Genomic DNA, 16,564 nt, shown 5'->3' with positions numbered 1-16,564 from the left:
TGGGTGCATTTTTGTTGTATCAAATGACTTCTCTATAGGTTATTTGCTTAGCGGTTGTATGAAATGAATACTCTATAGGTTATTTGCTTAGTTTTTTTGTAAGAGAAACCAATGGTTAAACTAGATTTATTCATTATAAAGCCTTGTCTCTATATTCTCTTCATACGAATTAAGCGAGCTTTAATTTTTTAGTCATTTAATTTGGATCTCATGTTGTTTTTTTTATATATATAATTCAGTTATTTTTCCTTGTTTTTTTTTGTTGTTATAATTGATGAACTGTAAATAAAATATATACTTCAATTCAGAAAATAGAAAAGTAAAAACAACCAATTAAAGACTTTTTCTATGAAAAAAAGTTTAAAATCGATTTTATATTCTTAAAAAATCGACTTGAATTGATTCGAATACAAAGCGGAAAGTCCCAGCTCTAATGTGCAGCACAATCGATAACAATGTGCGTCTGTTATCGCAAAGCTGTAAAGCATATCGTGCAGGGCTGCATTGGTTTAGATGGGAAGTGCCCGGCAAATTCAAAGAAACCTCTTAACTAAATTTTTGCTTTTACATCATACATTTATTGCATTTAGCATTTGTAACATCAACTTAATACATTTACTTTATTTATTCATATATATCCCTCTAAACAATACGCATTTATTACGCTGCAACGTAACAATATGTTTACATAGTGCTTAATATCACTTTTGTATTTTTTTCTTTTCTTTTTCATTTTCTGCATTTAGTTTTTAGTTGTAAATCTTTGAAAATGTTTAACAAGTTGAACATTTATTTTGTTTAATGAAAGAAAATATAATATATATTTATGTATTAAATAGTTTAAGTATGCAAAAGAAAATGCGCACGCATATTCAGTAGATGATAAATGGTGGTATATCATCATATAAATTCGAAGGTAGCATACTTCTGGTCCGGTAAATTAAATATATAATTAGTTTTTCATTTGCTTTGTATCTTTTTACAAATGCCTTAAGAAAATTGATAAATATACATAATATCAATTTGTGTATACATAAAAAATAGATTTTGGAAATAGAACTCAACTTAAGCTAAGCTTTCAATGAAATTATATTGGTTTCATGTTTTGTTGTTGTATTTAGTTTCACTTTCTAATACTTAAACATTTAAGCCTGGCTTAATAGCGTTACAATTTTAATTAGCACATTATACATTATAATTTTGTTTTCATTGCCGGAATGAATGAGAAGGTCGACTTGTTTTCCAAATGGAACCAGGTTTCGAGTTATATAAAATAATAATTAAGAAATAGCGATTTAATGCCTGTGGGCAAATTAAGTGTAATATAGCAGAGATTGAAATGTGACTTTTTTAGTTTAATAGGCAAAGAAATGCAAATAAGCAATGAAATGTGCCTTTTGCAGTTGCAGGTGCCACTTTGTGGTCACCTAAATTTTAAAGAGTGGGTGTGTGAGACATGCTTCATTTTGTTTTTAAACAAATCAACAATTTACCTTTAACAATTAGTTTAATTAGCTCTGTGTGTGTTAAATAGAAGTATACATAAATTGATCTGCATAAATATGTATTTTTGTATGTAGAGGCGGCACTATTGTTATTGTTATTGTTGTTTGCATGACAATTTACTTGTTAATTGAGATTTAACTAGCCTACAATTAAATAAGCAAAACTTTTAAGCAGCGTGCAAAAAATATTGCATCTTCATTCTCATATATGCGTGTGAATGCAACTAACAGAAACAACAAATATAAACGCTGCTTTAAACATTTGTATAGGCACCGCCGGAACCGGATGATCCGCCAGTTATATTGGCCGTCACTGGCGCCGATGTCGAGGAGTCGGTGCGCATTGCAGCACCATCGTAAGCTGCTCCTGCTCCAGCTGCCGCAAAACTCTCCAATTTGAGACGCATCTCCTCCTTGCGTGTCTGCACGCTGAGCAGCTCGTCGCTGAGATCATTGCACAGATGCAAGAGTGAATTGTTCTGCTCCCGCAGCCGTTGCAGCAACTCTGTGGTGCTGGATTGATTCTGCTTGAAGGATACATGGCGCAACGAGTCACTGATGGCCGTTACTCGCTTCTCAAAGTTCTCCGCGCTGGGCAGTTGCGATGCAACGGTGGACACAGCTGCTGTTCCTCCAGTTGCAGCCGGTGCTGGGGTCTGTGGCTTACGATAAACCTCAAAAGCTGAGATGCGTTGCTGTTGCGTCTGCAGAGAGATGCGTGTAGGCGGCACAAAAGCAGGCGGTGGTGGAACCGGCGGCAGTGAATGCTGTTGATGTTCGGCAATGGCAATGGCAGCTGTGGCAGTTGCATTGGCGCTGCTGCTGCTGGCATCCAACTGTAAGACGTAACAAAGAATTAGTCTTTGTTCTTCATGAACTAACAAGGTTTATATTTGTTAAGCTACTGAATTTGGACGCATAACACTAAGTAAAGCTACTGCCAATTTGCGGATGCATTTTCAAGTTCAACTTTTACTTTAATACACTTACAATGTTCGCGTCGTCGGCAAAGTGCGTGAAATCGGCAAAACCCATTGAGGTTTGCATATCGAAGCTGGCTTGCGCGATTATCTTAATTAAAACAGGTATATATTACAATTTGTTTACAAAATATATAAATATATAATTATACATTTTTCTTATTTTGAATTTAAAAAATATTTAACATTTGTTATATTTAACACTTGTTGTTTAGTTGAAGATCTCTTCAAAAATTAATTTTTGTTAAAAACTGAGTCAGTTATGTATATAACATGTATAACGTTAATTTAATGAATGACGTTCTGTAAATAACCTTAAAATTTTTATATTCAACAGGTGTTAGTTATATTAACAGCATTGGTTTGGGCTATTTGTTACCCAAGATAAGTGATAACAGGCACACATTTGAAACTGAATACATGTCTATGCTAATTGCTGGACTTACCTCTGGTTGCTGGGTACCCGCTGTGCCCATTTTGAATTTATTTAAATCCAAACTGCTGCTGCGCGTATGTCGATGGGGTCTTGGAGGCGGCAAAGGTGGTGGTTCCTTTTTGACAGACGACGTTGTCGTTGAATAGACAACTGGCAATGGGGTTGCCTGATCTGATGGCTCATTGGCACCAATAGAACAAATACTCGGCTCACGTTGCGGTGGCGGCGGCAATGCGCCAATGTTTTTAGCTGGCAGCTTCTTAGCCTGAGGACGCTGTATGGCGCGAAGATCGCTGCTCTGCATAGAGATGGAGTCGCGATCGCGATGCGCTGTCGTTTGATTGTTGTGATTGTTTGTTGTGGTTGTTGTTCCCATTGGTTTTGGGCTCTCCTCGCGCAGCACAACAACAATATCCATGTCATTATTGTTTCCGGCTTGATCACCGGAGGCAGCGATAGCTGTGCCTACAGAGAAACAACAGAGATTTTTATCGGAACAATGCTTGTTTTTTATTCTCGGTTCACAAACAAAATGATTTAATAAACTCCTTGATTTCTGATAGTTATCGCGATTGTATTTGACTTCCATTAAAAAAATACACAAGTCCTGTATAAAATCTATAAAAAATATAAAATTCTGACTCACTGATCATTGCACAGCCCAAACCATAAGACATATGAGGCTGAAATTTTTACACAACATAGCTGAGACAATTTTATTGTGCATAACGACGGCGTTTTGCGAAATTCGAATTGCGAGGGGGTCAAAGTTCACAGCTTGAAGAAAATTACTATAGTTCTAAAATCAATGCTTAGTTGAGTTCAAAAGCCGATTAACTTTGGCCCCCCGGGACTTAGGCTGGCTGCTTTATATGGTCTGCCACACACTCTTGCACAAAGTTAATCTATACCTACGAAATAATATAATTAGATTTATTACAGGGACTCACCTATGGGCGTCACACGTAGAGGCACGGGATGCAAGATTTGAGGATTGGAGCCGACATCCTGGGCAGTGCGTTTCATATCAAACAACGCGGGTTTGAGACCGGGACTAGAAACGGCAGGAACAGCGACTGCAGTGGCGGCGGCTGCGGCTGTTGATTCAGCAGCTGTAGTTGCTGTCGATGTCGTTGTGGGAGATTCGCTAAACTTGGTCCACTGACTGGCATCATTGGAGGCAGCCGTTGCTGCTGTAGCTGCTCCGGTTGATGTAGCTGCTATTGTTGATGTTGTTGGTTTTTCCACATTCGGTGAATTGGAAATGTTGCAATTTTTAAGCGCAGATGGCGTCGTTGTCACCTCACGCCTCGAGCTGCTGTTGCTTACTTGAGAGGATGTGGAGATGCTGCTAAGATTCATAATGTTCTTATCATTGGGTAGGGGTACGGGTACGGGACGTGGTTTAGCTTGTGTGCTACTAATGATTGTATTGTCCGTATGCTCATCATCGTCATCATCATTCAAATGCAGGAGATCAGCCTCAGGCGGCTCTTGAGGTATGTGCGCCGTTGATGACGACGATGATGTCGATGATGTTTCCAGCACACTGGGATGTAGACAATGTGGCAAGCTGCTTGGTAATGGTATATTATTGCGACGCAGCACAACCAAATGCATGGCAGCTGTGAATTCGGATAGACTCAGTGCACCGTCGCGTGTCACGTCGCACAGTTGCCAAATGTGACGCAGCTCTTCGACAGGAATGCGGCTCTTCTCAAAGAAGATGCTAAACATTAAAAAAAGCAATAAAATTAGTTTTCGAGTTCAATTTAAACATGTATTAATTGTTTCTTTGAATTTAAAGTGCTATATACAATATTGCAAACATATTCCTTCAAAACCTAAAACAGTCATTAACATCGTTATATTTAGCCGATTGTAATGCGATTAGGTAGCATGACTAATAATAATAAAAGAGACTTATTGCCATCATAAAATACTTTCTATATTGAAAACAGTGGGTGTAGCTAGAGCTTTTTCGATTTTTGAGAGCAATTTTTTTTAAAATACTGCCAAGAGAAGATATCTTTTCTCAAAATGTATGAATATTAGAATTGAAATAAGAGAATTAGGGGTGCTACAGAAATCGAAGCCAACCGAAAATTTTGCAAAAATTTATAGAGATTTGGGAGGCTTTCGGTTGCTTTTGCTTTCTGAAGCACCCCTAAAAATATTGATTTTTGAATTATGACAATCTTGAAATAAATGAGCGATGACAAACAAAAAAATTACCCTCGTTTTCCACAAGTCACGAGTACATGTTATTAGTAAATCAAAGGTTTGGTAGATGATAACTTACCGCGCTGCCTGACCAGATAGCAGACCGTGAGGATCACGCTGCACAGTTCGGAACTGTTTATTGTAGTACTCTCGCTGCTCGGGTGTTATTTGATATAGAGTGATCAGCTCGTTTTCGTTGTCTTCATCGTCACTGCTGTGACGATCCGAAGATTCCTCCTCGGTGCCCAGCAGCTGTCGATGCTCATCACCGAGAAGTCCCTGCCACAACGTATCCTGTGCCCAAGGCCGTTCCGCCACGCTGTTGGTGGGAGTTGGACTGTCACTATTTGTGCTCCATGCTTCCGGTGAGTCGCCAGCGCCACGTCGACGCTACAAAAACAATTGGTTTATATCAAAATATCTTAAGCATATTTGCATTAGTGTGTGATAAGATTTAACGCACAGTTTCGCGGCTGCTGCTGCTGCTGACAACAACAGCATCAGCTGTGGCCAGCTCATCAAAATCACCGCCACAGCTGGATTCGTTTGGCTCCACTTCGGAATCAGTGCTGGGTACATCTAAGGTGTCCTGCAAATGCTCTAGTTGTTGTTGATGATGTTGCTGCTGAGAGTTGCGACGCAGTGAGTTACGACGATCTGTTGGTGGCGGCGGAGGAAGTGCACCCAATCCATTTTCGCAAGTGACCGCTGGAGCCGTAGCAGAATCTTTCCAGCTGAAATGTGGCAAAGGCAATGGCACAGTGGCGGCTATCAGCTCCTGACGCAACGGCATTGCGGCCTGATGAGCCGCAATCAGCTTGAGACATGAATAAAACTGGGCACGTGAGATGTGCAAAGCGGTTGCGGGTATGCCAGCCAAGGCGGTGATCTATGGCAAGTTAAATGATAATAATTAGCAAGGCACAATCCCGTCAATTGATGCGACATTAGACCTACCTCAATCACTGTCTCGTTGGCAATGTCCGCTGATCGATAAAGCTCCGTCGCTTTCAGCATGGGAACTTTGCCGGTATTCTCGACATCGCAGCATTGGAACAGTTCGCTATAGAAACGTGTTTCGGCCTCCGTCAGCGTTACCTCTTCCATAGCCACCAACTTGTTGCTGACTCCAGCGCTCGTATTACTTTTGGTATAAGCTAGCCACGCCCGTTGTCTTTCTGTCACAATGCCAATCTGTTTGTTTATTTATATACACTTAACTAAACAAACTGATGGCTCAGACCTCGCGCTCCCCTCGCTTGCCGCTTGCCACTTGCTGCTGCAGCTCGTTTATCGGTGTCGTCGACGTATCTGCTTCAGCGTAGGAGGAAAAATGTCCAATGAGACAAAACGGACGAAACTCCAAATTCCAGCTGTCTTGGCAACTTTTCCACGCACAACACAGGCACCAGAGCCGACAAATATAATGAGCACACTAATGCATAACTTGGCACAGGCAGCGCAGTTGATAAACTTCAATTGGCACTTTCTTAAACTGCAAAATTTGTAAATCAATTCCAACTTTCACACGAATTTTTCGCAAACTGTTGTGCTCTGTGATGGCATTATCATCGATAAAAATCTATTGATAGTGATGGTCGATAATCGTTTATTTGGAACGTATTAACAGTCACGATTAATTTACCAGACACATATGATAACAAATAATTTTTGCAAAAATCTGTTGTTACCGGCTTTTATTAACCAAATTTTTAATTAAGATATTTTCAATTTAAAATAGTTGACTAATTGAAAGTTATTTATCGATGTTTTAGCGCCGAAATTATTTATTAGTCAGCTGATCGATGTTTGAATTGAAAGTGAACGGAATGTGTATCGCTAATCTATAGTTTCGATAGCTGAGAATGTTGTTATTGTCTGCTCTTTGTGGCCTGAAACGCAACTTATAGTATAACTTTGTAACAAAACGATTTCTAGTGCCTAAACATTAGTCATAGACATAAGGATATTACCGTAAATAAGTAAAAAAATGTTCTCTCGCAAGAAACCAGAGCCTCCAAAGCGTCGACAACATGACTTGTCCCAGGTAAATAAATCAAAACTGTCGTCTGATATTCTCTATTTGTTATTATGAGTCATACTCTTCTTTTCCTTTCAATACAAATAGTTTGGTTTTACGGAAATACCAGATGACTTTGATCCCAGCACTGGATATGGTGAAGATGATGTTGAAGATAGCGATTTGGAAGCTGAGCTAGCTGCAATTGCCGGTGGCGGAGGTCCAAAGCCCAAGGCAAAGCCAAAGCCAAAGCTGTTGCCCAGCAGCGATTTAGACAAAATGATTGCAGATAGCATGCGTGATGTCAGCGATGATGATGACGATGATGGCCTTGAAAATTACACTGATTTACTGGGCGAACTGCACGGCATTGCAGGAGGAGATGTGGAGGAAGAGGAGCAACCTGCTGCACCTGTTGTTGCAGCTGTTGATCCCGAGCCAATACAGACTTTCTTGCCCACAACTACAGTGGACACGTTGAGCATAATCAGACTGCGCTTAGAAATGTATAAACAGGCTGAAGCCAATGCAAAGGCTGCTGGCGAATCTGCCAAGGCGCGCCGTTTTGCCCGCGGACTAAAGACCCTGGAGGATCTGCACAAGCAGTCAGCTGCCGGACAGACCATTAATGTCGATGACATTCCGCCCGAGGTCAGTGTGAAGCCAGCCGGCGAGGCAGCACCTGAATCTGTACCAGAAGAACCAAAGCAACCAACGCGTGCTGCACCAGCGCCACCCACGCCAACTACCCCGACAGCAGCAGCAGTAACTCCGCCCGCTCCAGCTACGCCTACGAAGGCCGAGACACCTACCAGTCCCTTGGTGTCTCAAATGCGTCATCGACAAGGTGAATACAAAGCCGCCGCATTACAGGCTAAAAGAAACGGGGATACAGCAAATGCCTTGCAGTTTCTTCGCATTGTAAAGCAATTCGATGTGGTGGTCAAGATGTGTGAGGATGGCCAAGAGGTTGATCTCAGCGATATGCCGCCTCCACCCGCCGAATTTCTTGCGTTCATGGCAAAAATGCAGAATGGAACAGCCGAAACCACTCCAGCTATAGCTCCAGCTCCAGCAGCACCATCTCCAGTGCCATCGACAGCTGTTGATACTTCAGCGGCGCCGTCTTCCATGCTTGAAGCACTGCAGCAGCGTCTGGATAAATACAAATCCGTGGAGGAGGCGGCCAAAGCGGAAAACAACACCAGTAAGTCACGTCGCTTTGGACGTATTGTCAAGCAGTACGAAGATGCCATCAGACAATATAAGGCGGGAAAACCTATTGCCTATGATGAGTTGCCTGCGCCGCCAGGCTTTGGACCGCTGCCTACAGCAGATGCAGCACCAGCTGCCGCACAACCTAAGCCCCCTGCACCCACACCACCAATGTCGCCTACATCACCGCCTGCCACTGCAAGCACTTCAGCCGGAGGCACACCGTCCAGCTCTGGCACAGTTACACCGACAGTTGTACGTAAAGCACCTTCACCAGCACAACCTAAGGATTTAACAACACGCACCTCAGGCAATCAGCAGAAGAGCAATCTGGCGGAGCAACAAATGAAGCTGCTGCTCGAGCGTCAGAAGGAGTTTAAAGTGGCTGCCATAGCAGCTAAGAAAGCGGGTGAAATTGACCAGGCCAAGGAATATCTGAAGATCTATAAAGGCTTTGAATCGCTGCTGAATGCAGCCAGCAGCGGATTACCCGTGGATCTAAATACGGTAAGTGAAGCTCGAGGAAATAATGAATTGAAGTCCCTATACAAATTTTCTAGATATTATTAAAAATAACAAAGAAGAGAAGAGAAAAATTAGAATCACAATTTTCGATGACTTGCTACACAATAAGAATTATAAATTCAAAAATAGGCAAAACAAATATGGTTAGTTATTAATATTCCTTGCCCTCTCACAGACAAACAGACGGACATTTGCACAAACCTAATATACCCGCACAGAGAATAAAAACTTTTTGTTAGAAAGACAAAAATTACGATAATTACTATTCAAAACTAACACATTTTAAGCAACTGGTTCAAACACCCCTTTTCAAATAAATTTGTTCTTTTATTTTTTTTTTAGTTTTTCAAACTTTGTTTTTGTTATGCTTACAAAAATGTTTGAAATTCTTGTGAGATACCATTAAATATGTATTTGTTTTTCAGCTGCCAGTGCCGCCTTCTCAACGGGATAATCTAGAGTCGTCGTTTGCCATTGTGTCGGCAGAGGAATGTGATCCTAATGATGACATTTGCGAGATTGGTGTGCGCATTGAGGAGCAGCTGGCGAAGCAGCTAATGATGTGCAAAAATACACGTGATCATCACAAGGCCATGGGCGATGTGGCCGGCATGAATCGATTTGAGAATCTTGCATTAACAGTGCAAAAGGATTTGGATTTAGTGCGATATTCCAAACGCAAGAACCAAACGCTGCCCAAATTCCACTATGAAAAGCGTTCCTTTAATATTGTTCATTGCAACACGGACTTAACCGATAATGAGCTCGAAATTGTTGTTGTGCGTGGAATCAACTACAACGTGGCCAATGCCAAGGATGTGGACACTTACGTGCGCATTGAATATCCGCTTTTGAATGTGAGTTGACAACGTATGACACGAATTTTTTATGTTAAGTTCTATCTGCTTTATAGGATGAGTTCTTCAAGGCAAAGACAAATGTGATTAAGGACACAGACAGTCCTGACTATGATGAACGCTTCAAGGTGGATATACAGCGCGGAAATCGACAATTTAATCGCATCATCAAACGACATGGCGTCAAGTTCGAAATCTACTCAAGAGGGTAAGTTCTACGCATTGAATATTATATAATTGTTAATCAAAAGCTAGCACTTCAATAACTAAATTGACTCACACTAATGCCTACCGCATATACATATCAATTAACCTAGGTGAAATGAAAGAACCACGTAGAACTCATTGAAGTTTGTGAAAATAACTGCGCATGAAAATTTATCTAATATTCTATACTTTCGAGCCCATTAAACTTCAATATCTCGGCTTAAATCTATAATACATAAATTGTAATGAAGAATCTATTTAAAAGTTGTAACTAAAATTAATAGAAATTTACTTTTCATAGAATCTTTTAAAAACAACTTTTTTTAAGTTGTAGCTAAAATTAACAGAGATTTACTTTTCGTAAAAATAAAAAAAAAAAATTTAAGACTATATTAGTTAAGGAATTCTTTTTATTTATATTCATCTAAAAACCCCTAATTAATATTTTATGAATATGGAATACTTAAATTTGGATTTTTGTAGACTATTTATGTTGTTTTGAGAATGGTTTTGGTATTAGAAAAATTTATTTTTTATTCTTATTTTGTTTTTTAAGAAACTGTTAAAAACGTTTACTTAACAGTACACAACGATGTTTGATTTCTTTTGGAATAAATTACCTACTGTCTTTCCTTAAATACTTTGAATATTTTTATTGCAATATATATGTAGAGCTTTGCCAAGTTTTGAGTTTAAAACACGCTCGCTGCTTCTCCACAACATATCCATTGATGCAAACATTGATCCCATTATTCAGAAGTTTTAATAAATATGTTTTACCAACTTTTACGCCACAATTCCCAACAAAACTCATTTCAAATCGCGCTCAATGCTTCGCAAAAAATATTGCTAAAAAAAATATTAAACAATAAGCAGCTGCAGTTTTGATTGTTGTGGACTAAGTCGTAAACTGCCCGTATGTTGTTTCAGAGGATTTTTAAGATCTGACACGCTAATTGGTACCATCAATGTCAAGCTGGCGCAGCTGGAGACAAAGTGTGATATACACGATACCTACGATGTGAGTAGAATCAATAAATTAATAATTTAAATAAAATAATTAAAATCTCTAACAATTATTTTACACAATTACAGCTGATGGAAGGACGCAAACAGGTGGGTGGAAAATTGGAAATCAAGGTGCGTGTCCGAAATCCCATATTGACCAAACAAATTGAGCACATCAATGAGAAGTGGCTGGTGCTGGATGCCGAGGGTTAAGCATACTCCCAGAACTTGCTTTATATAGATATATATAGATAATTGTATATGTTTATCTCAACAAAATTTCAAGTTTTTATTGCTCTGTACGCTGTGGCCCTCGCTTAAAAATGGCATAAATAATGTATTACACACATACACATACGTTATTTACTATGTATATTTATATAATTATTTATGTATATGATATACTTTTATTGTTGACAAGACGTATCGCTGTTCTGAAGATTTGTGCCCCATTTTATATTCAGTTCCATTCCAAAAGTTAAAGAGTATAAGAGAGGGAGAGATTTTTGGAGGAACAGCTAACGCCTTGCGACCAATTAAAGCCTGATTATGTTGCATCTAATATGACCGATATGTTAATAACCCATACAATATATTTGCTTTGATAAATTTGTTAATTATAACTCGAGATATTCGACTATTTGCGAAAAGGCGCTGCTCTCATTGAATACATCCACTCCCCGCACCTTATAGAAACCTGTCACAAAATAAGTGAATATAATATTAAATCTGTAATTTTAATGGTTGTTAAACCTACCGTTTACGCTGCTATTGAGACCGGGTGCATATTGAAACGATGGATAGGGCAGATGCCAGCCTTGGGATATTTGCAGCCAGTCGGACCCAGCACGTTCCCTAAACCAAACCTCGTAGCTTTTCAGGCACTGTGTGGATCGCGTGTGTTCGCTCCAGCTGATGAACACCTCGCGCTTCGTCACCTCCACAATCTCCAGCTGCTGTGGCCGCTTTAACTTGGGCCACGCCGCTGAACAGACCCGCAAAAGCATCACCCAAGGCAGCGGCAAGCTGGCGGAGTTAACAACCAGCTCGCTATTGTATTGCCAAATGGGTCCCGTCTCATATAATCTAGGTGTCTGTGTGCGTCGCATGGCCTCCCTTAAGGTGGCATTCGGATAGGCAGGCCTGCCAGCTTGTTGCCACAAATGCACCGGATCTGTGCTGCGCGGCACTAACAATTCCGTTATAAACGCCGATTCATTCGCAATGGACATATTCAGCGTATACTTGTGATGATAGGCTGTCAGCTGTGGTCCCGCCTGCTCTGGACTCAGAAAGATGGTGGCCATGTATTGGGCCACTCCATTGCCGGAAATACTTCTCATTACCTGCACACTATGCTTGCTATCCATATTGACCAGCTCCAGATCGGCTGCACGCGTGCCCAGCTTGGCCAACATGCCCAGCGCGGCATAGACTGGTTTCTGGATGAACTGCGAGTGCGGTGGTTGCGTCTCATTCATGCGGAAGTGAGCCAGGAGGGTGCTAAGGGATTACAGAAAAATTACCAAGGGATTAACATGATCTCAGTTTGCCTGCTTATGCTCCTGCTGGAATTAAGTACAATCCCATTTGATACACTCTATTTCTACATTTTATAAATATTTAACGGCTACAGTCATAAAATATAACGACAATAGTTTAAGTTTCCGTATGAAAGCTCTTACTAAATCAAGATCAATCTGGATAACGATCTATTTCAAGGACTACCGACAATTGGGCAGCGATAGTCTTAAGCTCGTGGAGCGAAGAGTATAAAACAGGACGAATTTACTATGAGGCGCAACAATAACGTTTGCATTATTGCTGTCAAAGTGAAGTACCCGAAAAGGGAGCAGCTGTGGTAAATTAGCTTTCGGCGTAACCATTATTATTATACCCGTTACTTAAGAAATAAGTAAAAACGCATATTGGGTTCGTTGAAATGTATGTAACAGCAAGAACAACCAATTTTTTTCAAATTTGCTCTCAGATGAGCTTCGATGATAAAGCTTAAAGCTCTGCTAAGCGACAGTGTACGCACTTGCATGAGTGCGATTCAAAATAATGATAACTTAGCTGAAAGCAAAGGCTTTGCTGCTTACCGCTGATTAAACTCGTGCGGATGATAGCTGAGAAAGGCGTTGTCATGGCTAATGGACTCCAGTTGATCCATGAGGCCGCCAGAGACCTTGGCATGCCAATGAAGCATCACAGTGGACATCAACGTGGACGCATAACGAACATCCGCCTGGAAATTACGTGGCGTGCTCCAGCCGGCAATGGGATCCGCTTCGCTGAAGCGATAGAAAAGCAACGCTACAATTGGATTCGATGGGATTGCTGAACTTACATACTCATTGGCCACCGGTAGCTGTTGAAGCTGTGGATAATCATGATAGATCTTTGAGAGCAACGCGAGTGATCCGTTTAGTATCTCTGTAGCACTTCCATCGAGTCCCTTGCGATGATAGGTGAGTATATCGATGGGACACTTGGCCAGTTGTTGATTGCACACCTCCAACAGCTGCCAGCACAGCGGATGACGCTCATCGGCCTTAAACAACCCAGCGGGACCACGAAGTGCTCGATAAAGTTGCTGCTGTCGCTTGGACTTGCGACGGCTTCCAGCCTTGCTCAGGCCCCGACGCACTGCCTGCACATACTCCAGATAGGAAGCGGCTGTAAAGTTGATTCTATTGTAGCTACGCAGATCCGGTTCGTTCCAGGTCTCATAGCGCCAGCTGGACAGACGAACGGCGCCATGTCGAGCTGGAAGAGGGGAAAATGTAATGTAAATTATGAGGGTTAAGTCAATGATCTCTTGTGGCACTCACCCAGCTGATGATTGATGATGCTCTTGACAAAGTGCTCCCAGAGAAACCAGTTGCGTTCGGGATTAGCCGTAAACACATGACCGGGATTGGCCATAAATTCCAACACCGGCGACAGATGCAATTCTTGCATGAAATCGACAAATTTGTCAAACTTGTCATAGTCATAGCTGGGCACACCATCCGTGCTGTATTCGAGGAACTGCACCAGTTCCAGCAGCCAATGTATGCGTATATGTGTAATAGCTCCAACGGGCAATGCTGCAATCTGGCGGAGATTCAGCTGCATTGCGGGCGATTCCAACGATTTGCTAATGCCTTTGTGATTGATGTCGCCAGCGGGACAGAAACCGACGCCCGTCCAGAAATGGGGCAGCGTATGATAGACGACATCGCCACTGGTGAAGTGGGCGTGGCCAAGTCGTAGAGCAATCGACGTCAGCAGCAGCAACCGCAGCAGCCACATGATTAATGCAAAAAACAAATCACTGTCAATTTAATGACTATTCGAATTTTATAAAAATAAGTATTAAGTATTATACTCGTATATATGTGATTTATTTTGATTATTTTTAAATATTGTTATTGCGCGTTTATTTGGATGATGATGATGATAAGAGCACTTTGTTGTGTCTGTATCTGTTGCCGTTGCCGTTGGCCGTTGACCACGGCCTTGTCGTGACGTCACAGCAGCCGAGGGAGGCAGCAACAGCAGCAACAACAACAGTCAAGCAGCAACACCAACAACAGTAAAGCAACAGCGTGCCAGTTTCTCCCCAACAAGCAACGAAAAAATACTACGGATGGCAAGGGGAAAAAAGGAAGAAAAAGTTTGCCGGCGGGCCGCATTGATTGAGAATTGCAATCCCTCATTAGGGGTGGAAAAAGTTGCCGAGGCGTGCCACGAGGCAAGGCGAGGCAGGTATCTACATCGCATCCATATCTTGGCTCTCCCGCATTATATCCCGTATACAGACGTGTGCAAAATAATAACAACAGCTCAATTTGCTCAATAACGTTGTTGAAATAATTCTTTTCTGATATAATATCATCTAATAAGATTTTTATTATTTGTAGAGTATATTATTAAAAGCTTTAAAATTAAAAAAAAATTCTTTGATAACATTGTTAAGCTAACTCAAAAATCTATTGTTCGATAAATAAGAACATGAAGAGAAATCGCAATTATTTTCGATCATGTTGGCCCTTTTGGACCTAAAAGTATTTATATAAAAGCGGCTTCTAAGAATGGCATATTTTTAAGTTTCCTCCTTTTCTTGCCATAGTTCTTAAATATTTTCTGGTCCTAGCATCTTTCATTTCATTCCTAACATCTCTTCACTGATGCTTCATTGGATTAAGATCTTGTGAATGAGAAGTTCACTCAATATCATCAATATTATGAAGAGGTGTTCTTATTATTTTGCTTATTTCTGTATTTCCCACTCTCTGGGGGGAGTAAAAGGTGTGACAAATATTTCGTCTTTATGCTTGCTGGCGATAATACGAGTGTATACTCGTACGTACATAACAATTACATGCCACATTTAAGGGGTTGGTGTTAGAGATGGACACGGACCTTCTTTTTGAGGCCGGCCCGGCCCGAACATATTTTCAAAAAGGCCCGGCCCGAAATTATTATATAACATAGACAAATTTGTATTTACTTTTCTTATATTCTTAATTTTTTTCCAAAACCGAACAAAATTTGAAATTTACTTTTTATGTAAAATTCTGATTTATTTTCTTTGCTAATTTTAGCGATTCATGTTTTTTCCTCTTATTTATGGATTTTATAGGTAGAAAAATGAAGCTTGATAAACATATCGATGCGCATTGATAATATATATGCGTGAATGATATTAGCAATAAATTATTATAACAGAAAAAGTATTATTAATCCATATAAAAAGTAAGGGTAAAATCGTGACTTTTCGGGCCTACCGGGCTTCGGGCTTTTAGCTACGGCCCGGGTCCGAACGAAAAAATCCCGTTCACGATTTTCAGGCCCGAAGCCCGTGGATTTTTTGAAGAGGCCCGCGGGACACGAAGCCCGAAAAGACCCGTGCCCATCTCTAGTAGGTATTACACACACACACACACACACACAATGTTGTATACATAACAGCCATGAAAGCTTATCCAAAAGCTTATCTCACATCTTAACGCCTAATCGTTTTGTCATGCCTTTCGACCAGCTGTTTTAAGTCGCTTTATGAGCTATGAATTTTCAATTTATTACACAAGCTATTCCATTTTTATTCTTTTACTCTCCAATGTTAACTCTGTTAATTCCCAAGCGATTTGTATCGTATTTGGGGTCGACATTTGAGCCCTTAATTATAGTATAAATTTAATTTTATTTACTGTTGAAAATTGAATTACATTTTTTTACTTAATATTTTATTAAATTGTTCATCGTTTGTTTAAGATTAAATCGCTTTTCCTATCCATACTCAAATATAATGCCTTTAATAATATAAAATTTGTATAAAAAAAATTAAAGAAATATTCTTTCCCCACACAGTAAAAAAGTGTTTCTTAGCGACTAAGACGTATTATTTAGTTTGTCAGGTCTTTTCTAAGTTGAAAGCTAATATACATAGATGCTGAAAATGTTTATTAAGTTGGTGTGAAAGGTTTCCTAAAATATTTTTATGTCATGGAGGAAAAATGTATTCATCTAATTGACATTCAATTACGCTAATGATATCATTTGGTAGTAATAGGAACAGTAAATGATGCACATTTAGGCAA

The 16,564-nt window shown here is 40.3% G+C and overlaps 3 protein-coding genes across 5 annotated transcripts; 1 reads left to right on the top strand and 2 right to left on the bottom strand.

The window, feature by feature from the left end:
• Positions 1-567: 567 nt before the first annotated feature.
• LOC117781395 (ralBP1-associated Eps domain-containing protein 2) lies at positions 568-6,705 on the bottom strand. Of its 2 annotated transcripts, XM_034618147.1 has the most exons (7): positions 6,102-6,705; positions 5,608-6,033; positions 5,224-5,534; positions 3,872-4,650; positions 2,932-3,386; positions 2,496-2,576; positions 568-2,341 (listed from the first exon to the last, which is right to left on the bottom strand). In XM_034618147.1, the coding sequence occupies exons 1-7, from the start codon at positions 6,249-6,251 to the stop codon at positions 1,760-1,762; spliced, it is 2,784 nt and encodes a 927-aa protein (XP_034474038.1). In that variant the 5' UTR covers positions 6,252-6,705; the 3' UTR covers positions 568-1,759. The 2 variants fall into 2 exon arrangements, with proteins under 2 accessions (XP_034474038.1, XP_034474039.1); XM_034618148.1 differs by lacking the exon at positions 2,496-2,576.
• Positions 6,706-6,997: 292 nt separating this feature from the next.
• On the top strand, positions 6,998-11,536 carry LOC117780399 (coiled-coil and C2 domain-containing protein 1-like). 2 transcript variants are annotated; one of them, XM_034616913.1, is made up of 6 exons: positions 6,998-7,191; positions 7,273-8,886; positions 9,330-9,761; positions 9,818-9,969; positions 10,899-10,989; positions 11,064-11,536. In XM_034616913.1, the coding sequence occupies exons 1-6, from the start codon at positions 7,135-7,137 to the stop codon at positions 11,187-11,189; spliced, it is 2,472 nt and encodes an 823-aa protein (XP_034472804.1). In that variant the 5' UTR covers positions 6,998-7,134; the 3' UTR covers positions 11,190-11,536. The 2 variants fall into 2 exon arrangements, with proteins under 2 accessions (XP_034472804.1, XP_034472803.1); XM_034616912.1 differs by having other exon boundaries at positions 10,845-10,989.
• On the bottom strand, positions 11,372-14,275 carry LOC117780400 (alpha-L-iduronidase). The gene is made up of 5 exons (XM_034616914.1): positions 13,811-14,275; positions 13,331-13,745; positions 13,079-13,270; positions 11,734-12,479; positions 11,372-11,673 (listed from the first exon to the last, which is right to left on the bottom strand). The coding sequence occupies exons 1-5, from the start codon at positions 14,271-14,273 to the stop codon at positions 11,594-11,596; spliced, it is 1,896 nt and encodes a 631-aa protein (XP_034472805.1). The 5' UTR covers positions 14,274-14,275; the 3' UTR covers positions 11,372-11,593.
• Between the last annotated feature and the right edge of the window lie 2,289 nt (positions 14,276-16,564).

This window comes from Drosophila innubila, assembly GCF_004354385.1.
Source record: "Drosophila innubila isolate TH190305 chromosome 2L unlocalized genomic scaffold, UK_Dinn_1.0 4_B_2L, whole genome shotgun sequence".
In the NCBI taxonomy this organism is placed as follows: domain Eukaryota; kingdom Metazoa; phylum Arthropoda; class Insecta; order Diptera; family Drosophilidae; genus Drosophila; species Drosophila innubila.
The sequence above is the reverse complement of the archived record's forward strand: the minus strand, read 5'-3'. Positions and strand labels throughout refer to the sequence as shown.

Excerpts from the sequence above, each read along its gene's own strand:
- LOC117781395 (XM_034618147.1), bottom strand. The coding sequence starts at position 6,251 with ATGGAAGAGGTAACGCTGACGGAGGCCGAAACACGTTTCTATAGCGAA. Across the intron at positions 5,535-5,607 it reads GCAGCAGCAGCCGCGAAACT|CGTCGACGTGGCGCTGGCGA; the intron begins GTGCGTTAAATC and ends TTGTTTTTGTAG. Across the intron at positions 2,342-2,495 it reads TTGCCGACGACGCGAACATT|TTGGATGCCAGCAGCAGCAG; the intron begins GTAAGTGTATTA and ends TACGTCTTACAG.
- LOC117780399 (XM_034616912.1), top strand. The coding sequence starts at position 7,135 with ATGTTCTCTCGCAAGAAACCAGAGCCTCCAAAGCGTCGACAACATGAC. Across the intron at positions 9,762-9,817 it reads TTGAATATCCGCTTTTGAAT|GATGAGTTCTTCAAGGCAAA; the intron begins GTGAGTTGACAA and ends TCTGCTTTATAG. Across the intron at positions 9,970-10,844 it reads TTCGAAATCTACTCAAGAGG|CTGCAGTTTTGATTGTTGTG; the intron begins GTAAGTTCTACG and ends AACAATAAGCAG.
- LOC117780400 (XM_034616914.1), bottom strand. The coding sequence starts at position 14,273 with ATGTGGCTGCTGCGGTTGCTGCTGCTGACGTCGATTGCTCTACGACTT. Across the intron at positions 13,746-13,810 it reads CATCATCAATCATCAGCTGG|CTCGACATGGCGCCGTTCGT; the intron begins GTGAGTGCCACA and ends CCCCTCTTCCAG. Across the intron at positions 12,480-13,078 it reads CCGCACGAGTTTAATCAGCG|CACCCTCCTGGCTCACTTCC; the intron begins GTAAGCAGCAAA and ends GTAATCCCTTAG.